General features: G+C 38.9%; 2 protein-coding genes and 1 long non-coding RNA gene across 3 annotated transcripts in view; 1 reads left to right on the top strand and 2 right to left on the bottom strand.

Moving 5' to 3' along the window:
* LOC113469055 overlaps positions 1 to 4,029 on the top strand; it is a 7,911-nt gene extending 3,882 nt beyond the window's left edge. The window contains exon 2 of the long non-coding RNA XR_003392596.1: positions 3,679 to 4,029. This is a non-coding gene — a long non-coding RNA (uncharacterized LOC113469055). The remainder of the gene's footprint in view (positions 1 to 3,678) is intronic.
* A 674-nt stretch (positions 4,030 to 4,703) lies between these two features.
* On the bottom strand, positions 4,704 to 7,630 carry LOC103513193 (leukocyte receptor cluster member 8 homolog). The gene is made up of 3 exons (XM_008478004.2): positions 7,615 to 7,630; positions 6,586 to 6,793; positions 4,704 to 5,823 (listed from the first exon to the last, which is right to left on the bottom strand). Exons 1-3 carry the CDS (start codon positions 7,616 to 7,618, stop codon positions 5,628 to 5,630), a joined length of 408 nt encoding a protein of 135 aa, XP_008476226.1. The 5' UTR covers positions 7,619 to 7,630; the 3' UTR covers positions 4,704 to 5,627.
* A 202-nt stretch (positions 7,631 to 7,832) lies between these two features.
* Positions 7,833 to 24,146, bottom strand: part of LOC103513196 (leukocyte receptor cluster member 8 homolog) — an 18,143-nt gene continuing 1,829 nt past the window's right edge. Inside the window, exons 4-13 of the mRNA XM_026826467.1 lie at positions 22,911 to 23,196; positions 22,191 to 22,269; positions 17,305 to 17,369; positions 15,743 to 15,931; positions 15,373 to 15,414; positions 14,064 to 14,198; positions 11,839 to 11,948; positions 9,770 to 9,927; positions 9,293 to 9,435; positions 7,833 to 7,980 (exon numbers count right to left, since the gene is read on the bottom strand). Coding sequence (XP_026682268.1) covers positions 7,833 to 7,980; positions 9,293 to 9,435; positions 9,770 to 9,927; positions 11,839 to 11,948; positions 14,064 to 14,198; positions 15,373 to 15,414; positions 15,743 to 15,931; positions 17,305 to 17,369; positions 22,191 to 22,269; positions 22,911 to 23,196 — 1,355 coding nt within the window. The remainder of the gene's footprint in view (positions 7,981 to 9,292; positions 9,436 to 9,769; positions 9,928 to 11,838; positions 11,949 to 14,063; positions 14,199 to 15,372; positions 15,415 to 15,742; positions 15,932 to 17,304; positions 17,370 to 22,190; positions 22,270 to 22,910; positions 23,197 to 24,146) is intronic.

Raw genomic sequence — 24,146 nt, 5'->3', positions numbered from 1 at the left:
TCCCCGTAGCGAGCTACCCATCACGGACACACCCTCCGCTATTCTATTTATACTCCAGTTCCGGGATCAGCCACCAGGCAGCACTGCCACGTACAACGGCAAGTGTTACATCTTCTACAACCGCCGTCCGATGAACCTGAGGGACTCTCTGGCCTTCTGCAGAAGTCGCGGAGGCTCCCTGGTGGACGAAAGTAATCCTGCCCTGCAAGGATTCATCTCGTGGGAGCTGTGGCGACGTCATAGGTAAGTTTCTTCCACCTTTAAAGCTGTATCCCTACATAGTCGACGGCCTTTGATCGATGTCACAACATATCATACACTGTCACGACATAGATTCACCTCGTCGAACGATGGTCTTAGACTATGTGTGGACACAGCTCTAAAGTCACTCAGAAAAAGAACCTCTAGAGCAGCGATTGCCATTAGGCCACCTGAAGCAAATTGGGGGTTCGCAGCCACCAATTTTGAGTCCGCGGAGCTTAAGGTTGATGACTATACTGCTCTAGAGATTTTCAAACGGCTCAAAATCTATTGAAAATGTTCTTCGTTTGTTGAACATTTTTGCCAGACTTCATTTAAATAGGAAAAATCGGTCAGGCAGTGATTGCCATTAGGCCACCTGAAGCAAATTGGGGGTTCGCAGCCACCAATTTTGAGTCCGCGGAGCTTAAGGTTGATGACTATAATGCTCTAGAGATTTCCAAATGGCTCAAAACCTATTGAGAAAATGTTCTCTATTTATTGAACATGTTTGCCAAATTTCATTTAACAGGACAAATCGGTCAAGAGGTGAAACAAACAAACAAAGCGTCACACGCTAAAAGAAAATCGTCAGACGAATATTCTGGGCTGGGATCAACGTCAAACCCACTCCTGATGACAGCATGAATCATCCTAGGTCACTTCACTCAAGACAATCTCTTATCAGAATCTTAAAGAACTTGTCCTCGTAGAAAGTTAAATCTCGAGAGTATGGCTACAAATATCTATTAACGATGTAGGTACCTGTATTGTTACGATGGAACGAGCTACACACTCAAGACAATCTCTTATCAGAATCTTAAAGAACTTGTCCTCGTAGAAAGTTAAATCTCGAGAGTATGGCTACAAATATCTATTAAGGATGTAGGTACCTGTATTGTTACGATGGAACGAGCTACAAGCAATGGAGATTTAATTGTTTTAAGATGACAAACAAATCAGTGGGGACTTGAGAATGTTGACGACCTACGCGTATGCTGGGTACTGAATTTCTCCTGCTGTTGTTCCAAACTCAAAATCAAGTTTGGTACATTTACTTTTTGAAAATCCAGGGTGGTGCCGGTGATTGCTCGTAAAAAATACACCCCCATGGATTACTGCTGGCTGATCCCCATGGGTGTCCATTTGGGTTATGTGACCAGAATGGATAAAATTCTTTCGAAGTTCGAATGATTTCGATTTAGGATGGGATACCACCTTGGTAATCGCGTGCTAATGATGGCTTTTCTCCACCCGACTCGGGCTGGCTGAGGTTAATATGAGTAGGCTGGTAGTTGTCGCCGAATAAAGGGTAAACCCCCGTGACTTTGCTTCAATAGAATTGGAAAAACAAGCAAGAAATGGCAAGACACTTTGCGCAGAAATGAAAAAGGGGGTACCTTCTCTCAAATTCTCAACTTTCGTCCAATGGCTCAAAAACGTGATCACAAAATCGTCACTGAATGAAGCAATAGAATAACTAATTTGTACCTGGGGTATTTACCATCCCGCTGAGATGTGGGGGTAATGTGTTCAGGCTGGGTGCAAATGCGGCACGGCAGGAGCTGCAAGAGAATTGGGTACCACGGGGTGAAAATCAAAAGTCATCGGTTGCAAATAATCAGAAAGCTACATAAAATGAATAAATCGACTCAACACAGTTGCACGTTTCAAGGTTGTTCGCAGAAACTATGACGAAAATTCAGGAACAGAAAATGAGTTTGTAAAAGAAATTAAACTGAAACCATCAAAACCCAACAGGGAATTAATTTGGTATAACAAACTAATGAAAAATCAACAAACCCTAAGAGTGATTAGTTTGTTTTGAAAAACTAGGTCGCGCCGTGGCCTGCTTGCGCTCGCGTTCCAGGAACAAATCCATGACGTGCGCACTACTTAGGGGGGCGCGCCTGTACAGAGAGAAAAGCTGATGGTAGTTGCCCAGACACCAGGCGGATTGGACAGACAAGGCAAACCGAATGGTGGGGTCTTCCTTGTCCAGAGATGAGAGAGAGGCGAGAGTCATGGTCAGATCTGATGGGAGAACAGATATGAGGGAAGAGCAAAATATTAAATCTTAGAGAAGATATTAGAGAAAGAAGAATCTCATATTAATACTCTCTTTATTTGATAAGATTAAAAGTAAACATTTAGAATAATAAAAAAAATAATAATAATAAAAAAAAAACAGGTATCAATATACATAAATCCATTCCGGATGTTTGCGTTCATCAGAGCTGTATCCTTTGTTGGCATACGATACGGTATTCACGGGAGATTTCACAAAAATCAGCAAGTCAGATAACATGAAAATAATTTAAAATTTCGGGGACAAGGAACATTTTCTGATTTTATTTGATATTTTCGCGATAAAATACTGTCATTTACACCTGATGAAAATAAACACCAATTTGTTGGTTTCAACACTTAGGTGGATTTTTCCCAACTTTTTACATAGGAATCGACCATTTATTTATAATTTTTACCCATTTGCAACTCCTCCATTAACGAGGATAAGGTTGCCCCAGTGGGAATGTGCAGGCCATTCTGAAAGTCCTGGGTTTGTTTCCCCAGGATCTACAACTCAAGTCTGATTTTCTCATTTCTTTCTCTTGTACTATGTAGTTTCGATGTGCATTTACATTTTTATTACCTTTGATTTCAATGAGCATTAACATTACTCAAGTCTGATTGTCTCATTTCTTTCTCTTGTACTATGTAGTTTCTATGTGCATTTACATTTTTATTACCTCTGGTTTCAATGAGCATTAACATTTTTATTACCTCTCGTTTTAATGAGCATTAACATTTTTATTGCATACCTACCTAGCTGCTCATTTACCTTAGGAAGCTGAGTGGGCGCAGCAACATCCAGTTATGACCTTGACCATTTGCATGTTACAATTTTTTTAACTCCACTGGGAATGGAACACGAGTTTTTCGCATGCAAGGCGAGTGTAGCTATAACTACGACAAGCTGACTATATATTATGCAAAAATTGTGCATTTACATTTTTATTACCTCTGGTTTCAATGAGCATTAACATTACTCAAGTCTGACTGTCTCATTTCTTTCTCTTGTACTATGTAGTTTCTATGTGCATTTACATTTTTATCACCTCTGGTTTCAATGAGCATTAACATTTTTATTACATACCTAGCTGCTCATTTACGTTAGGAAGCTGAGTGGGCCCAGCAGCATCCAGTTGTGAACTTGACCATTTGCATGTTACAATTTTTTTAACTCCACTGGGAATGGAACACGAGTTAAAGGAAAAAAAGGACTAATTGGCACAAATTAAATATTTACATCTAACCTAAAAAGAAAATAACTACAGCCCGACACCAACTTTAGTTGAATGAGCTGTAGAGCACTTTAATTCCAATTAAAATATCCTATTAAGAACTCTTTAAAGTACCAAACTTATATTCAGGCAGGTCTTGGAACTTCATCGTGGTGACGTCATTACTGGTATCAGCCAATGGCATCCAAGAAATGTGTTAGCTCACGCCTCCAAGAAGATGTTCAGCAAATGGGATCCAAGATATGCATTAAATCACGCCTCCTAGATTGTCTTCAACCAATGGTATCCAAGATATACGATAGGTCACGCCTCCTAGAAGATGTTCAGCCAATGAAATCCACTACATGCGATGAGTCACGCCTTCCAGAGGAACTTTAGCCAATGAGATTCCAGGAGAGGGACTTCGACACTGGGCGGAGCTTGCTGGAATGCGCGCGCACGATAATCTGAGAGAGATGGGAAGAGATTCGTGTTGTTCGAAAAAGAGTATAAGAAGCTGTCCATATTGTTTTAATGTCGGAAAATATCCATGTTCTTTAGAGCTGGAAAATGGGATTTTCTGTTATTTTCTCAAGAGTTTTTCGTCCCTTCAATTAATTTTCAAGACTTAAAAAGCGTTTTTCGATTAGGTTTTTGATATAAATAGAAATAAATTTCATGTCTTATGTAATTTTTCAATCCTGATGTCCACCTGGAAATGTCCTGGAAAAGGATTTGACGTAAGGTTACAGAATGGCATTCCACCGTTTCATTTCAGGCGTCTGAAAAATGTCAATTTCTTGAAGCATGTGAAATCCTTAATCATATAATCTCATCTTGATTCCTATTCAACCTTTTTCCTGGTTGATTATAAAATTCATACGACCACTAAAAATATCTGGTGGTTGCATCACTTTAATATTGTCCGGTTGAATCTCTCGTCTGTAATTTTTCAATCCTGATGTCCACCTGGAAATGTCCTGGAAAAGGATTTGACGTAAGGTTACAGAATGGCATTCCATTGTTTCATTTCAGGCGTCTGAAAAATCTCAATTTCTTGAAGCATGTGAAATCCTTAATCATAATTTCTCATCTTGATTCCTATTCAACCTTTTTCCTGGTTGATTATAAAATTAATATAACCACCAAAAATATCTGGTGGTTGCATCACTTAAATATTGTCCGGTTGAATCTCTTGTTCAATAAACTCAATTGAATAGTGTACCATGAAAATCATTGGTTTCCATTGGATAATCCTGGAAGAATCAGCAAATGATGTCCAATCCAAGTCCTTGTTAAATCACCAATATTCCTCCTGGCTCAGATCATTTCTGTTCATAACTCTCAGATTATTTCTGTCCTCCGACAATGAAAGGTGGTCCTTGAAAAGCACGTTGTCCCATGTATGAAGAATTCCTTGAAAAGCCGTATATACGTCAAATGAGTGAAGAGAGTTGAATTGTTGAGCCACTATCCATTTGAAACTGATGAAGGGACTTGTTCCGGACCAATTAGATTGAACACTTCTCATTTGTTGAATACTGACTCCGTTTTAAACACATCTTCTGAAGAACAGGACCACCAAGGTTCGAGAGCTCTTGAAGACCAAAACATCATGAGAATACCAAGAAGTTGGATTTCATGGGAAGATTCGGAATCTTTGTGAGATTAGTATCTTTGGAAATATTGCATTCGGAGGGTAAAAATCCAGATAGTTTTTGAAGTTCTTTGTCGAGGTTTCACCCAAACCTTTTTTGAAAAATTGGATAAAAATATCGAATAAAATTGGTCTGGTCAATCGACAGGACAGGTGAAGAACTCAGTGAAATGGCAAGTCTCCAAATTCCACGAAGAAGTCAATTTCCAGGAGAAAGTCACGGAAATGCATCGAAACGTCTTATAGGCACAGAAGATTTCGTCATAAAATACTTTCCATATCGATATCCAGGACTTTCCATACATTGATCGGCCAATCTTTTCGAAGATTTCGTCATAAAATGCTTTCGATATCGAATCCAGGTCTATCGATAAGTCCGTCAATCGATATATCCGCCAATCGATATATCGGCCAAAATCCACCGAACCGCAACTCCGGCAAAGTCACTACGTCGCTGCGGCACCGCTATTGACCGCTGCAGCGACCACAGGGCAACTATCCTTACAGTTGATCGTGCTCTGGTCCGCGTCGGAAAATTTGACGCCCAACGCGACCAGGAATTGTCGCGCGCTGTCGGTCGCGTCGATATCCGAGAAGGCTAAGGTCTTGACGAGAAAATCTAGGGGGAGGGTGGGACGGTAGCTAAAAAGGCAAAGCAGAAGGGACGAGAGGTTAGTATGGGGGGACGGGGGGGGAGAGCATTTTATAATAGCTTTGTAAGTGAAGGGTCTTTATTTAATATATATTCTCGATATGAGAAAGTTTTTTTAACCTATAATCAGCAGCATTTGTTCAGGGCGGATACAAATTTTAGTGATTTATCAGAATGAAGGAACTAGTGAAATAACTGTGCTTTTACCCCCCCCCCTTTTTTATTTATACCTAAGTAGGTAATAATAATCTTGGCCTTTACTGTGCTTTTGCCAGTACAATTTGTTAAGTACATTGTTTTTTTTGTTTTTTTTTTTTTCTAGGTACTTTCCCTAAGTAGGTCTGTAGCTAATTTTTATTATTCAATATTCAAATAAGCTATTACAAAATGCAAAAGGGACACTAGCAACCTGTAAAGAGAGAAGAAACCATTAGTTCGCCTACATATGTATATGACACTTCTGTAAGTAATGATTAAAATAATTATTAAAAAAAAAGCTTTACATGTAAAAAATGAACACCGGGGCTTGGTTTTTTCTGAAAACTTGACCATATTAAAAAAAAAAAAAAAAAAAAAAAAACTAAGAAAAAAATTACTTTTCTAAACTTTTTTTAGTACAAATACCATTTTTAATATACCAATATTTTTTTCTCACCTTGTAAAGATTCCCTATAACAAGTGCGATTGAAAACACACGTAAAAAATTAAACCTACAGACTTCCCAACCCAATTTTCCCCCACAGAATACATACGCTTTGAGCAGTCGCGCCGTGGCCTGCTTGCGCTCGCGTTCCAGGAACAAATCCATGACGTGCGCGCTACTTAGCGGGGCGCGCCTGTACAGAGAGAAAAGCTGATGGTAGTTGCCCAGACACCAGGCGGATTGGACAGACAAGGCAAACCGAATGGTGGGGTCTTCCTTGTCCAAAGATGAGAGAGAGGCGAGAGTCATGGTCAGATCTGATGGGAGAACAGATACGAGGGAAGAGTAAAATATTAAATCTTAGAGAAAGAAGAATCTCATATTAATACTCTCTTTATTTGATAAGATTAAAAGTAAACATTTAGAAAAAAAATAATAATAAATAAAAAAAAAACAGGTATCAAAATACATAAATCCATTCCGGATGTTTGCGTACCTACATCAGAGCTGTATCCTTTGTTGGCATACGATACGGTATTCACGGGAGATTTCACAAAAATCAGCAAGTCAGATATCATGAAAATATTTTCAAAATTTCGGGGACAAGGAACATTTTCTGATTTTATTTGATATTTTCGTGATAAAATACTGTCATTTACACCTGATGAAATAAACACCAATTTGTTGGTTTCAACACTTGGGGGAAAATACTAAAAAAAAAAAGCTTTCGCTTTTTCACAAACACATTTTCGTTCGTTTGTTGTACATTTGTAAATCTTACCCATAGTATCCTTGGTATAGATATAATACAAGATCCGACAGGCGGTAAACTCGAGACGGTTTCGAACCTGCTCGGGACTTAGTTCCGAGTAGACTTACCCATAGTATCCTTGGCAGGGTAAAACACCCAATCGTCCTTGTTGTACCAATAATCGTCACTGTACCAATATTCGTCACATTTCACTTTGGTTACAAAAAACGAGAGATGAGCCATTTTTGAGAACCCCCGAAATTTTTCACCTATTTTTCGATACAATTTGTCACCAACTTCACACAGGTTAACATCTTTGGTTGGGTGGAACTCGAGCTTACAGGCCTGCCATTAAAGCGTTAAAAAAACCATGTTGTTTGTCCTTACCCATAGTGTCCTTGGTAAAGATATAATACAAGATCCTGTCTTATTCTTTGTTGTTGTTGTTGTTATCTAATGCTTGAGATTGACTATTATGTCATTTTTCTCCTTGCGTCCCAATATTTGGATACAATGTTGTCGTTGTTTATTAAGTTTGGGCAGACTGCAATGTGATCCGCGTTCATATTTTCATTTTGGTTACAAAGTGGGCAGGTGGATGTGTCTCAACGATGCAAAAATTGTGATATTCTCTTGTTATTACCTGAATTGTTGTTGCTGGATTCAAACCGGGCTGCCCGCTTCTTGAGTAGAGCTTCATCAGTCTCCACATTGGAAAAGTTCTCATTGGATTCTGAGTAACGCTTGGAGTTCCTGCAACAATGATATTGGAAATTAAACAGTGTTTCCTTAATTCTTGGAAAAGGACATTAGCTTTTTTTTTTTTTTTCTTCTTGATTCCTGGAATCATTTAAAATTAAAAATTGTTTGCTAATTTCTCTTTGATTTCGGGATGATGAGACCCAAGGGAGTTGTAACCCTTCCCCTCTCTCTCAAAAATAAATCTTCTTTTTCTTCACCTTTTCCCATGTTCAGATGGGGTCGGCGTTTGTCGTCGGCCTCTCAATCAACTTTAGAGTGATTGCTTTGAGGCCAACTGGTTTTGGCTGAACAAAATTTTCCGAGCGGGACGCCCTTCGCACACAACCTTCGCTATTGATATAGCATAAGGAAATTTGGCCTAGTTTACTCCCTGTGTATAGTCCCTCAGCCAGAGTTCCTGGAGGTTTATGGTCCCTAGTTCCGGTTCCCTTTGTCAAACCTCTTTTTTTTTAAAAAAAAAAGAAGAAAAACAATGGAAAAAAAATCGATACAAGCCTCGAAAAAATATTTGAACCCGATATCCTACACAAATACCTCCACGGTACTACCGACTTGGTCTATTTTGAAAAGATATTCTGATGTTTTCTCTTTCTCTCCTCTTTTTCTCTTTCTCTCCTCTTTTTTCATATTTAGTTTATGACTTTTGATCAAATGTACCAAAGCTAGGTATTGGTTGTATATATTTATAATGTAACAATTGATTGATCAATAAATCCATTTCAATTTCAATGTGTGATTTAAGGAACTTCGATCTTGGAACGACTGGCTTTCTCCTATCCTCCCATTCTCTCTTTGATTTCGAGACTAGAAGACCTCCTCCGTTCTTACATTTCCCTCAATCAAACCTCAAAAAAGATTCGAACATGATATCCTACGCAAATACCCACCTTCACTGTACCACCGAGTGGGTCCATTTTGAAAAGACATACTGATGTGTCATTTAAGAAGCTTCGATCTTGGAACGACTGGCTTTCTCCTATCCTCTCATTCTCTCTTTGATTTCGAGACTAGAAGACCTCCTCCGTTCTTACATTTCCCTCAATCAAACCTCAAAAAAGATTCGAACCCGATATCCTACGCAAACACCTACCTCCAGTGTACCACCGAGTGGGTCCATTTTGAAAAGACATACTGATGTGTCTTGGTTCTGGCTTTCTCCTATCCTGCCCTCATTCCCATTTCGGGACTATAAAACATAAAAAAAGCCATAAAACAAAAAAGAAAGCCAGGACGATTGGCTTTCTCCTATCCTGCTCTCATTTCCATTTCGGGACTGTAAAACATAAAAAAAAAACAAGCAAACAAACTTACGGTAAGATCTTGTCGTATTGACTTGAGTTGACTGGTGGCGTAGACGATATCCTTGGTTTGTTCCCACTTCTGCTTAACATGGGCCAGGGATTTTTCGAGGATTTCCGGGGGTCGAACCATTGAGGGCTCTGGAGCCTGAAGAGAAAAAGCAGTAATAAACATAGATTAATCAGAGGTTCAATTTCAATTAGTGACACTAAAAATCGACCATCAAAATGATTAGTACTAAAATGGGATTTAGGTACTTGAATTTGTTTGGATGGAATGTCAGAAATCCATACACTACAATGTTATGAAAAAATTCTAACCTTTAGTCAAAATTGAAAAAATGTTCGTACTTTTAAAAAAGGTAAAAAGAAAGTTTAATAGATTTCCATTTGAAAAAAAAGGTCGACCAATCAAATCAAAGCTAAACTCCTCCCCTTTCCCTCTCGACCAATCAAATCAAAGAACTTTCCCCTACACTTACCGCTGTTAATCGGAAGAACTGCTTCTCCACCTGAGTACTGGTACCGACCACGTGACACGAGTCAAGGTCAAACTCTTCCTCCCCTCCCATGCCTCCTCGACCAATCAGATCAAAGCTGTCGAAGTTCACGTTGAAATTGCTGAAGGATTTGCGAGCACCTAGTAACAAGCACGAGAGGGGAAATTAATTAACGAGGATAAGATTGCCCCAGTGGGAATGTGCAGGCCATTCTGAAAGTCCTGGGTTTGTTTCCCCAGGATCTACATAGGATGGACCGATATCAGAATATAAAGAGCAAAATAAATGTTGTAGTAGCAGCAGGTTCACCAAATTACACAATGTCTTCACTTTCTGAAACTGTTTTAGGAATCTTGCAGTGGCTATTGGGTTCCTCCACAAATCCATGGGTGTAAGGGTGGTGGGATTTTTGGGGCAATTAAACAGATGGTGAGTGTCATGTGGGGATCCTCTGCATAAATCACACTCATTCAGGATTGTGGATATGACCTGTGTGTTCTACGGACGGGCAGAACTCCCTATGCAGACAGGAAAGCAGGAAAGCTGGACAGCACTCCTTGACATCACACCAAGATATATGACGAGTTGATCTGAGAAAGAAAGAAAATCCAATTTAAGTACCAACATAATAAAATGTAGATAACCTATCAGATCAGTATAGTTAAATAACATGAACCAACTTTAAAAAAAAATCATAATGGTTAGGCAGACCTTGGAAACCAAATTTTTGTCTGAGCGGATGTCCTCAAGATGGACGGTTCTTCGCACCGGGACAACTTGGAGTTCACTCCAACCAAGGGCCATCAAAACCAGCAACTCACCAAAGCAAAATAAATGTCCATGGACTGTTATATATTTACCAAATTTAAAATTAATAAAAAAAGTTCAATAGTTATGGTGAACTGTTTTTTTCTTCCTATGTACACATTTTTGAAAAAGGCCCCTACAGAGCCCTGAAGGCCCGACTGGCCTAAAGTCAAACGGACATATTCCCCCGCCCTAATTGCCCACTTTACTCAAGTCTGACTGTCTCATTTCTTTCTCTTGTACTATGTAGTTTCTATGTGCATTTACATTTTTATTATTACCTCTGGTTTCAATGAGCATTAACATTACTCAAGTCTGATTGTCTCATTTCTTTCTCTTGTACTAGGTATGTAGTTTCTATGTGCATTTATATTTTTATTACCTCTGGTTTCAATGAGCATTAACATTTTCTTTCTCTTGTACTATGTAGTTTCTATGTGCATTTACATTTTTATTATTACCTCTGGTTTCAATGAGCATTAACATTTTTATTACCTCTGGTTTTAATGAGCATGTTGTTGTTGTTGTTGTTGTTTGCAAATGTCGGGTTATTTGACTACTAGGTCATTTTACCTCTGGCTTCATTTTAACATTTTTATTACATACGTAGCTGCTCATTTACCTTAGGAAGCTGAGTGGGCCCAACAACATCCAGTTATGAACTTGACCATTTGCATGTTACAATTTTTTTAACTCCACTGGGAATGGAACACGAGTTTTTCGCATGCAAGGCGAGTGTAGTTATCACTACGACAAGCTGACTATATATTATGCAAAAATTGTGATATTCTCTTATTATTACCTGTAGCCAGCCTAGTTAGCTTAGTTGGTAGTGCGTCTGCCTTGTAAGCGCTAGGCCGCGGGTTCGATTCCCGCCCGGGGCGGGGATAATGTTCGTTCTCGGAACGGCTGGCTTTCCTCCTATCCTGTCTTCCTTCTCTCTTCGATTTCGGGACGATAAGACTTCTACCTTGTAAGCGCTAGGCCGCGGGTTCGATTCCCGCCCGGGGCGGATTTTATCCTGATGGGATAATGTTCGTTCTCGATGGAAGCGCTAGGCCGCGGGTTCGATTCCCGCCCGGGGCGGATTTTATCCTGATGGGATAATGTTCGTTCTCGGAACACCTGGCTTTCTCCTATCCTGTCTTCCTTCTCTCTTCGATTTCGGGACGATAAGACCATAGCAGTTACAGTTCCCTCTGTTAAACCTCTTAAAAAATAATAATAATAATAATAAATATTACCTGTATTGTTGTTGCTGGATTCAAACCGGGCTGCCCGTTTCTTGAGTAGAGCTTCATCAGTCTCCACATTGGAAAAGTTCTCATTGGATTCTGAGCAGCGCTTGGAGTTCCTGCAACAATGATATTGGAAATTATAATAATAGTGCTCAGATTGTGGTCAAATTCTCAAATTATATTGAGGATAAAATTCTATACCTCGGCTGGGATTGAACCCACGCCCTCCTGTTTAACAGGCGAGCGCCTTGACCACTACACCACCGAGGTAGGTTTCCTTAATTCTTGGAAAAGGACATTAGCTTTTAATATTTTTTTTTTCTTCTTGATTCCTGGAATCATTTAAAATTAAATATTGCTTCCTAATTTCTCTTTGATTTCGGGATGATGAGACCCAAGGGAGTTGTAACCCTTCCCTCTCTCTCAAAAATAAATCTTTACCTTAAGCGTATCGATGCATATAAATTAATTTAATACCAATTCGGAACCAGGGCGAATGACCACGCCAGTGGCTAGCTGTTAAAGCCCTTAATAAAAAAATAAATAAAATAAATAATAATAAATCTTCTTTTTCTTCACCTTTTCCCATGTTCAGAAGGGGTCAGCGTTTGTCGTCGGCCTCTCAATCAACTTTAGAGTGATTGCTTTGAGGCCAACTGGTTTTGGCTGAACAAAATTTCCGAGTGGATGCCCTTCGCACACAACCTTCGCTATTGATATAGCATAAGGGAATTGGGACTAGTTTACTCCCTGTGTATAGTCCCTCAGCCAGAGTTCCTGGAGGTTCATAGTCCCTCAGCCAGAGTTCCGACAGCCAGACAACTATATCAAAATAATAAAAAATTAAATAAAACTTGCCTTGATTTTCTCTTGGATCTAGAGTTCTCGCTATAGGCGGTAAACTCGAGACGGTTTTGAACCTGCTCGGGACTTAGTTCCGAGTAGACTTACCCATAGTATCCTTGGCAAGGTAAAATACCCAATAGTCCTTGTTGTACCAATAATCGTCATTGTACCAATATTCGTCACATTTCACTTTGGTTACAAAAAACGAGAATACTCTCTTTATTTGATAAGATTAAAAGTGAACATTTAAAAATAATAATAATAAAAAAAAACAGGTATCAAAATACATAAATCCATTCCGGATGTTTGCGTTCATCAGAGCTGTATCCTCTGTTGGCATACGATACGGTATTCACCGGAGATTTCACAAAAACCACCAAGTCACAGATATCATGAAAATATTTTCAAAATTTCGGGGACAAGGAACATTTTCTGATTTTATTTGATATTTTCGCGATAAAATATTGTCATTTACACCTGATGAAATAAACACCAATTTGTTGGTTTCAACACTTGGGGGAAAAATACTAAAAAAGCTTTCGCTTTTTCACAATCACATTTTCGTTCGTTTGTTGTAGATTTGTAAATCTCACCCATAGTATCCTTGGTAAAGATATAATACAAGATCCTATAGGCATAGGCGGTAAACTCGAGACGGTTTTGAACCTGCTCGGGACTTAGTTCCGAGTAGACTTACCCATAGTATCCTTGGCAAGGTAAAACACCCAATAGTCCTTGTTGTACCAATAATCGTCATTGTACCAATATTCGTCACATTTCATTTTGGTTACAAAAAACGAGAAATGAGCCATTTTTGAAAACCCCCGAAATTGTTTACCTATTTTTCGATACAATTTGTCACCAACTTCACACAGGTTAACATCTTTGGTTGGGTGGAAGCGCTTACAGGCCTGCCATTAAAGCGTTAAAAAACTATGTTGTTTGTCCTTACCCATAGTGTCCTTGGTAAAGATGTAGTATAAAATCCGATAGGCGGTAAATTCGAGACGGTTTTGAACCTGCTCGGGCCTCAGTTCGGAGTAGAGTAATCTCAGCTGGTTCTGACATTGGTTGAACTCGGCATGCTGCTTAGTTTCCAGGGCAATGCGGGCGTGGGTCTCGTACACTTTCACCGTGAGCTGATCTCGAATACCTTGCACCTGGGGGAGAAGAGAAGATGATAATGGCTTACCTTATTTTATAGTTGACTAGGGTTCTTTGTATGTAGTCAACTATAAAATAAGGTGCGCCATTATCTAATTTGGGTGTCTAATATGAATCTAATTAATAATAAGAGAGGATGAAATGCAGTGGCGTAGCGTGGTCTGAGAGTTCCGACAGCCAGACAACTATATCAAAATAATAAAAAATGAAATAAAACTTGCCTTGATTTTCTCTTGGATCTAGAGTTCTCATTGTATTTGCTTTTCTTGTTCTTATTCTTGTTACTCAATGGTATATAATCAGATGTAGTGGATTCACTTTCACTACCCGGGGTCGAAGAGCTGGAGCTACTGCTGCTGTAGGACACTACATGCCATTAATATTTATGGGCATTAGAGTAAACTTTTGAGTTGTATGGCCGCCATACACGCCATACATACACGCTACGCCACTGGTGAAATGAAAAAATTAGGTGGTCCTCGAATAAAATTATTACGGTGGCTCTTGAACACAGGGGTAGGCTAGCCTTGAAGAATAGAGGTTATGGTTATGTACTGGGTTAAGATATGCTAGGAGTTAAAAGGAATCAGAAGTGACCAGTGATGGAATTACATACATGACCGAAATTGTTCCACTTTGTCTGCGGGAATCAGAAGTGACCAGTGATGGAATTACATACATGACCGAAATTGTTCCACTTTGTCTGCGGGCTGATGTAAGTCCACCATTACCAGTCTGATGTAAGTCCACCATTACCAGTGGTCAATGTAAGTGGCAGCATTACCAGAGTAAAGAAGCGTCCAAATTCAAAATTCTGCTTTTCCATTGGCTATTACACTTGTAAGATACTTTTCCATACTTTGGTGATTTAGGGCACTGATGTAAGTCCACCATTACCAGTGGTCAATGTAAGTGGCAGCATTACCAGAGTAAAAAAGAAAAATGATAAAAAGGACAGAATTAGTAATTGAGGCTCTCAGTAAATCTATGATATCCACAAAAATTGTGGTATCCACAAAATTCTCAGCTTCACCACAAATACATCATGATTAATATTTTTTTTAGAAATATGGACTAGAGTAAAAACAGAGTGACCGTTTGTGATACCTATGTAGTTTCACAATCTTACTAAGTCTTTGATAATGAACTCAACTAGTCAAGCTGACTAGACATAAATATTATTATTTTTTTGACACTACTTTCTTTATTTTATTTTGAACATTTTAAATTTCAATTAAATATCTACAATAAATTGAAAAATAGAGACAAAAAAGGGGGCTATTTGTTGTTGTGGTTTACTAATGCAAAGGAATTGATTATTATGTCATTTTCCTAGGGGGCTCTTTATAATACCTAAATATAAGTATGGTACTTTAAATAATAAGATATTTTAATTGGAATTAAAGTGCTCTACAGCCCATTCAACCTTACCTTTAATATCACTTACCTTTTCCTCTTCCTCCCATATCTATCAATATTTAGCACCTAGTCACTGTTTGAGACTAGAGTCAGCTTCACATTATCACTTACCTTTTCCTCTTCCTCCCATATCTATCACTATTCCGGGCCTGGCACTATTCCGCCGGGTATGATTGTTCTTATTCTTCTCGTTCTTATTATACGGGGAGCGAGTTTGGTTAGCCCCGCTGTTCATAGCACCTAGTCACTGTTTGAGACTAGAGTCAGCTTCACATTATCACTTACCTTTTCCTCTTTCTCCCATATCTATCACTATTCCGGGTATGATTGTTCTTATTCTTCTCGTTCTTATTATATGGGGAGCGAGTTTGGTTAGCCCCGCTGTTCATAGCACCTAGTCACTGTTTGAGACTAGAGTCAGCTTCACATTATCACTTACCTTTTCCTCTTTCTCCCATATCTATCACTATTCCGGGTATGATTGTTCTTATTCTTCTCGTTCTTATTATATGGGGAGCGAGTTTGGTTAGCCCCGCTGTTCATAGCACCCAGTCGTTGTTTGAGACTGGAGTTGGGTTGTTTCTGGAACGGAGACTGAGCGGAGAGGTTGTTTGTCTTGTTGTTGAACTGGAACGGCTTGATGGTTACATTGGACAGCTCGTTCTCCATTCTGAGAACAGAAGAAGGAATTGCAATGGAGCAGTTGCATTAGGGTAAAAATAATAAAATCTGAGGTCAAAACTCAGAAAAAGTAACTGTCAAAGATCAAAAATTCAATGTTCATTTGCCATTCTAATTAAAAGCTCAAAGAGTGTGACATCAAAGTGTAAGAAATGCACAGAAACGCATGCACATAAATGCATTCTCACTCAAGTCTTAACTCACACAATCTTTCCACCTTCTCTTTGGTTGCCAAACTTATACAATACTAGCTGAATTCCGTCGCTTCGCTGCGGAATCCCGCTAGTTCACCTAATTAAAAGCTCAAAGAGTGTGACATCAAAGTGTAAGAAATGCACAGAAACGCATGCACATAAATGCATTCTCACTCAAGTCTTAATTCACACAATCTTTCCACCTTCTCTGTGGTTGCCAAACTTATACAATACTTGGGAACAAGATACAAGCCAAGCTGATTTTTCTACCAAGTGTTTTGAGACACAAAGGAGGACGAAAGAGTGAACACTTAAGTAAATATGCTATCTATTTTAAGGGCAAATCCCCATTTTTTATTGGTAAGTAGGTACGTTTCAACAGGGGTTTTATGATGTTTTACACCAAGTGTTTTGAGACACAAAGGAGGACGAAAGAGTGAACACTTAAGTAAACATGCTATCTATTTTAAGGGCAAATCCCCATTTTTTATTGGTAAGTAGGTACGTTTCAACAGGGGTTTTATGATGCCAACAGCCTGATTTCTAGGTCACTGAGTTTTACGTTTGTTTCTAAAGTAATGGGGTGCGACAAAAGGAATTAAAAGATGCAATACTTACAAAATTATGTTCCAATACGAGATTTTCTCTAGATTCAGGAACGATTCACAATTTTGAAATAAATTCAACTGGATTTAAAATTTTCAGATTTCAGATTACCAAGTGTTTTGAGACACAAAGGAGGACGAAAGAGTGAACACTTAAGTAAACATGCTATCTATTTTAAGGGCAAATCCCCATTTTTTTATTGGTAAGTATAGGTACGTTCCAATAGGGGTTTTATGATGTTTTATACAGCCTGATTTCTAGGTCACTGAGTTTTATGTTTGTTTCTAAAGTAATGGGGTGCGACAAAAGGAATTAAAAGATGAAATACTTACAAAATTAAGTTCCAATACGAGATTTTCTATAGATTCAGGAACGATTCACAATTTTGAAATAAATTCAACTGGATTTAAAATTTTCAGATTTGACAAATTTTTCTTTCCTAATTTTTCTGCATTCTCACTCAAGTCTTAATTCACACAATCTTTCCACCTTCTCTGTGGTTGCCAAACTTATACAATATACACTTCAAGAACCAAGTTTCCCTTCAAATTTGTGTACTTACAAAGGCAGAGGCTCTACATTCCAATCCTTAATGTACAACATATTGCTATTGACAGCAGCGGTGATCTTGTTCTGCAACTGTTTGGTAACTGCATTTTCATGAAAAAATCAGCTGACTGAAATCGGAGCCATTTTGGAATGCCAGTGAAAAATTTTCTGCGCATGCGCGGATTTGAAGGTTACAGTGTTGCCATATGAGACACGTCTTTGTTCGAACATTTTTCAAAGCCGTTTCACACGGTCCGTTTAACAGCGTATTGACTCTCTGGGGCCTATTCCATGAAAAGATTACATCTTGCACACGATTAGAACTTGCTACTGGTAAGTGGTAAGCTCGTTCGAGTTGGGCAAAAAAGAAAATTCCTAGTGAGAACTCAGAAACAAAAGATGTCCAGCACACCAAAGGAATTCATGATGGGCATTTCTGCCTTGTAATATAATAAAAGCGCTAGGCCGCAGGTCCGATTCCCCAAGGAGAACAGATAAGGTTCGTTCTCGGTACGGCTGCTTTTCTCGGCACAGAGGAATAATGAAATCAGCATAAGAAACGACAGTGAAGTTGCAATGGCCAAGAAAATCTAAACTCTTCTTCTTCTTCTTCTTCTTCTTTTTCCCGTGTACTGACGGGGTCGCGTTTTTCGTCATCCTCTCAATCAGCCCTAACTAGGGTGATTGCTTTGGGCTGACACTAGGTTTTAGCTACAAATTTTATGAGTGGATGCACTTTTGCGCAACTTTTGGCGCTGCTTCTTAGACAAACCTATGGGAAAATAGAATAGAATTGACAAATTGTAAAAGAGAGTGATAGAGTGGTCATGGTTAAGTATGTATACCACAAGAGGGTTAAATCGTACTCTTGGAATGGTGGGGTGCACTCTGGCTCCTGAAAATAATTAGGAATCAAGCAACCTTCGTGGCTGAGTGGGTATCACACTAGGCTTGCACGCTGAAAATCCTGGGTTCAATTTTTTCAATAAATCAGCTTTTATTTATTTTTAAACATTTACAATTCCTCTCTCTATTGCTGATTTTACTCCTTGTCTAAATTGTACACATACTTAAGTAGTTGTCTACAATTGTGGCGACTAAGGAGGGGTGGGGTCGAAGTTTTTTCAGCTCTGTCCTTGGGGTGCAATTAGCCTCAGAGGACAATTGAGTAGCAAGCATCTTTAATCAAATAGCGGCAGTGGTTGCATTACCAATGTGAAGAGATGGTTGAAAAATTAAAATCTATCGCAAAGGAGGCACATAGTACTGCTGTGATACTCACAAAGTGAAGAGACTCTTGAACTTACCTTGCATTTTGACACCAAAGTTCATTTGTTGTTGTTGCTGTTGTTGTTGATTGTTGTTGAATTTGTTCTTGTTGAAGTTCATGTTGAATCTCATCGGGGAGCCATCTGTAAAAACAAAGAAGAAAAACATCACATGAAACACTTATAAATATACATACATGAAAGGAAAATCGTTGCCTATAGGACATCTGGATATCCTATGGATATCCTATAGGTATAGGCAATGATTTTTTTTATATATATATATGAGAGTGTTCACACAACACGAATTTGTTCTGAACGACAAGTAGAAACAGGCTATTACACACAATTTTTGTACAACTGTCCCAATCATTCTTAATGGCATTCAAAAAATTTCAAGCTGACTTACTCAAAACTTGGTTTTTAACTTTAGAACTTTCTAGAATAAAACTTTCAATTAAAAGTGAAAGACCATGATTGTTTTCCGTCGGATTTGCTACTGGGTTTCTCGATGGGGGTGGGTTGTTTTTTAGCTGCAGGGGGCTGGGGTTTGGATTTGCTGGAGGTGGAATGCTGAGAAGAATTCGAGGTCGACCTGTTTTGTGCTGACAAGGCTCTGTGGAAGAGATGATACAAAACATTCAGTTCCAACTTTTTTACTTAAGTTATATATAAAAATGGATACTTACGAGTAGGTTTTTATATCCCGACTCGGAGTTTCGTCTTTTTCATAGACATTTTCAAGTGAAACTTAGTGTAGTTGTTGTTGTTTTCATAGACATTTTCAAGGGAAACCAAGTCGGGATATATAAACATACTCGTAAGTATCCATTTTTATATATAACTTAAGTAAAAAAGTATTTACAAAGGATGTCAAAATTAAATAAATTAATTAACAGTGATTCAGTTCCAAGTTTCAATAGTGATAACACTTGATCAGTATTTAATGCAACTTGTTTGTATCGCAAATTTGGTTGACCACCTTGGAATCACCCTGCTTTTTCCCTCTCTTCGATTTCGGGACGATAAGACCTTAGCAGTTACAGTCAACTCTATCAAACCTCTACAAAAAATCTACAACAGCCAGTCACGAAATCCATAATATATATGCATGTAACAAAATTGTAGACCCTGTGGGAATCAAAACCGAATCTCTCGCAAGTGCATTTTTTTTTTTCTTTCTTTCAATGGAGCAGTTGCAAATGGGTAAAAATTATAAATAAATGGTCGAATCCTGTGTAAAAAGTTGGTAAAAATCCAAATCAGAGGTCAAACCTCCGAAAAAATAACTGTAAAAGGTCAAAAATTCAATTTTTATTTTCCGTTCTAATGAAAGAGTTCAAATAAGTGTGACGTCAGAATTTACGCAGTTGTTTTTTTCGTCCGTTAGATAGCGCCACTATGCAAACGGGCTAGCGGAGGAGCAGAAAGAACTGCGCAGAAACTTATGTGCACAAACACTGTAGGACACCAGAACAGAAAGGGACATTAGAATCAAGAAGCTACTTTAAATCAGAAGTGACCAGTGATGGAATTACATACATGACCGTAATTGTTCCACTTTGTCTGTGCTGGATTCAAACCGGGCTGCCCGTTTCTTGAGTAGAGCTTCATCAGTCTCCACATTGGAAAAGTTCTCATTGGATTCTGAGCAGCGTTTGGAGTTCCTGCAACAATGATATTGGAAATTAAACATTGTTTCCTTAATTCTTGGAAAAGGACATTAGCTTTTATTATTATTTTTTTTTTCTTGATTCCTGGAATCATTTAAAATTTCCTAATTTCTCTTTGATTTCGGGATGATAAGACCCAAGGGAGTTGTAACTCTTCCCTCTCTCTCAAAAATAAATCTTTCTTCGCCTTTTCCCATGTTCAGATGGGGTCGGCGTTTGTCGTCGGCCTCTCAATCAACTTTAGAGTGATTGCTTTGAGGCCAACTGGTTTTGGCCAAACAAAATTTTCCGAGTGGATGGATGCCCTTCCCACACAACCTTCGCTATTGATATAGCACAAGGGAATTTAGACTAGTTTACTCCCTGTGTATAGTCCCTCAGCCAGAGTTCCTGGAGGTTTATAGTCCCTCAACCAGAGTTCCTGGAGGTTTATAGTCCCTCAGCCAGAGTTCCGATATCACAGCATTACTAAGAGCCTCCTGTACTATTTCTGTGATATCTATAATTTTTCTTTTTACTCTGTTAATGCTCCACTGGTCGCTACTCAATTGTCCTCACGAAGCTGAGTGCACCCCAAAATCCAAGCACAGAGCCAAAAAAAACCTTGGCCCCACTGGGAATCAAACCCAGACCTCCTGCATGCAAGCCTAGTGTGATACCCACTCATCCACGGAGGCCGAGCCCAACTTATAATAATTATGAACACCTACCCATACTGATTCATGCCATAATATCCGTACGGATTCATTTGAGGAAACCACTGCGACTGCGGAGGCATGGTTTGTTGACTCATTTTGTTGTTGCTGTTATCATTCATGATTTATGTAGAGATAAAATAAAAACTGAATCCTCATAGAAGTGTTAACCATGGGAGTAAGATACTGAAAGTAGTTACACCATCTGAAGCAGAAAATAATAATAACAATGATAAAAATAAGTCTGTTGGTATTTATGAATGAAAAACCTTGCTCTTACATCAGACTGAAGTAAATTTTGGCTCATCAAACATTTGGAATTGATGCTAGAGTACTTGAAAGCCAATGCTTATTTTGTTCATAAAAAGGGGTGGGGTGTAAGATATGAGACTACAGGTTGCTTTTTTTCCATTTGGAATAATTTGAGAACCAATGCTGAATGCCCTAATTTAGGTATACATGTATGAAAATTCAGACGGAAGTAAATTTTGCCAATCAGATGTTTGACATAGATGCTACATAACAGCAATTTAATTACCAATGTATTTTCTGCATAAATATGGGCAAAAGAGGCCCCTGAAAAAATATACAAAGCTCTCAGGTCTATCTATTCTATGAGAAGTTATTGCACAACTCCTGACATTCTTATGGTGAAAGTAACAGGAGTATGGGAGGTACTAACACTTGGGAACAAGATACAAGCCAAGCTGATTTTTCTACCAAGTGTTTTGAGACACAAAGGAGGACGAAAGAGTGAACACTTAAGTAAACATGCTATCTATTTTAAGGGCAAATCCCCATTTTTTATTGGTAAGTAGGTACGTTTCAACAGGGGTTTTATGATGCCAACAGCCTGATCTGCATAGTTATCAAACTAAAAACATAAACGAAACTCAAAATGTTGGTCGAGAGCGGAACATTTCTCTCCCGCAGTCTCTGCTTCCTGTGTATTTCTTATGGAGATTTTAGCGATCAAAAATTGATCACATCTCAGGATCGGTTTAGAATTTCGCAAAATCCTTTCTTATTGCACACCTAGACCATAAAAGGAATATTCCTGCCAAATTTCAGCTTTCTAGATGTTGTGGTTCAGGAGATAGAGCGATCAGTGTGTGAATATTAAATGTGAATGGATCTTGATTTTATAATATAAGATACACTTCAAGAACCAAGTTTCCCATCAAATTTGTCTACTTACAAAGGCAGAGGCTCTACATTCCAATCCTTAATGTACAACATATTGCTATTGACAGCAGCGGTGATCTTGTTCTGCAACTGTTTGGTAACTCGCTGCTCATCGGATTCTGTCTTGCATCGCTCCAGGGCCCGGGATATGTAGCTCCTGGCACAGAGGAATAATGAAATGAACATAGGAAACGACAGTGAAGTTGCAATGGCCAAGAAAATCTAAACTCTCTTCTTCTTTTTCCCGTGTACTGACGGGGTTGCGTTTTTCGTCATCCTCTCAATCAGCCCTAACTAGGGTGATTGCTTTGGGCTGACACTAGGTTTTAGCTACAAGTTTTATGAGTGGATGCCCTTTGCACTCAACCTTTGCTATTTATTTAGCAAAGGAAATTCAGGCTGGTATACTCTCAGACTCTCTATTTAAAGTTCCCCATCCAGACTAAAGAAAACCGAAACTACTACACCCTATTGAGCATGCCAAGAGGTGCATGAATGATGAGAGTTCGAAGCACTGCCTGTCCTATATCAGATTTTAGTAACACATTGTATTATTGTATAGAACTACGTATTTTAGTAACACCTTGTATTATTGAAGAAAAAGAAGAAGATAACTGTAGAAGAAAAACTGTCTGGCTGGAGGATATTAAGCAGGGAGTTTTGTAGCCAAAACCAAATGTCAGCCCAAAGCAATCACCCTAACTAGGACCGATTGAAAGGCTGACGAAAAACACTGACCCTGTCTAGGAAAAGTCCCATGTTCAGACAAAGAAAAAGAAGAGATTATTTTATACATACCTCAAACTATCAGGCCAATCTCCCATCAGGGAACTGTTGAGAATATTCTTATAGTTGCTCTGTTTTGCTTCAGGTGGGGGGAAGGGTTGTGCCATCCCCTGGCTATTATTACTCCCTCCCGTTCCTGGGGGTGGGGGAGCACTACCCGGGGGGGGTGGGGGGCCAGGAGGTAGGGGAGGCTGGAAGCGGTTGGGGCCCCTGCAAGGGGAAGGGGGAATTTTGAGCGTTCTGATTGGCCAATTTCGTTGGCCGCCTTGGGCAGCGAGACGTTTGCGCACTTTTGGCGCTGCTTCTTAGACAAACCTATGGGAAAATAGAATAGAATTGACAAATTGTAAAAGAGAGTGATAGAGTGGCCCATGGTTAAGTATGTATACGCACAAGAGGGTTAAATGATCTTGGAATGGTGGGATGCACTCTGGCTCCTGAAAATAATTAGGATTCGAGCATCTTTGGCCAAGTGGGTATCACACTAGCTTGCACGCTGAATCCTGGGTTCATTTTCTCCTTTTTTTTATATCAATTATATTTCAAGTCTCTATTCTTCTCTCTGTTGTAATTTGCACATTTACAACTTGTTTGTACAATAGCGTCATTGTCTAAAGTAGATAGTTGTCTACAGCTTGTGGCGAATGAGCTGAATGACAGTCTATGATTGGGTTCATTAATTCTATGTTGGAGATATTGTGAGACGTTACTATTGGTTCTATCTAATAGTTGAAAATTCAAGATTTGTGTGCAGAAGGAGGCCACAGTTACTGTGATACTTACTTACCAAATTGGAGAGACTCTTGAACTTATGTATTTTGATATCCGACACAGTTCAGTTTGTTGTTAGTTGCTCGTTACTTGTATGAACTCGTGATAGATTGAAAATTGTTGACTCTGTTCTTGTTGAGTTCATGGTTGAACTCATACTATAGTCAAATGCGCTTCAAGAATCAGAAGTACCATTATCAAATTTACTCCTTTATTTACACACCTCTACTAGGTAGATGTTTGTAGAGGGGTAGTCCATTGTATAGGCACGCTATTTGTGCGTGTAGATCGTAAGTGAGCGGTATGGGGTCGCGAAGTTTTTTTCAGAGCTGGTGCGAGGTTATCGCGCGTGTTGGTATAATTGCTATCCAATGTACTGGGAAGGTACCATCAATTATGTTACTAAGTGGGTGATAGTACTTGTTCTAGTCTTAATCACAGATAACGTGGCGTTAGACTCCTAACAATATGTATTGT

This window comes from Diaphorina citri, unplaced genomic scaffold (genome assembly GCF_000475195.1).
Source record: "Diaphorina citri unplaced genomic scaffold, Diaci psyllid genome assembly version 1.1 scaffold938, whole genome shotgun sequence".
Classification (NCBI taxonomy): domain Eukaryota; kingdom Metazoa; phylum Arthropoda; class Insecta; order Hemiptera; family Psyllidae; genus Diaphorina; species Diaphorina citri.
Note: the sequence above shows the minus strand (reverse complement) of the source record. Positions and strands in the feature narration are given on the sequence as shown.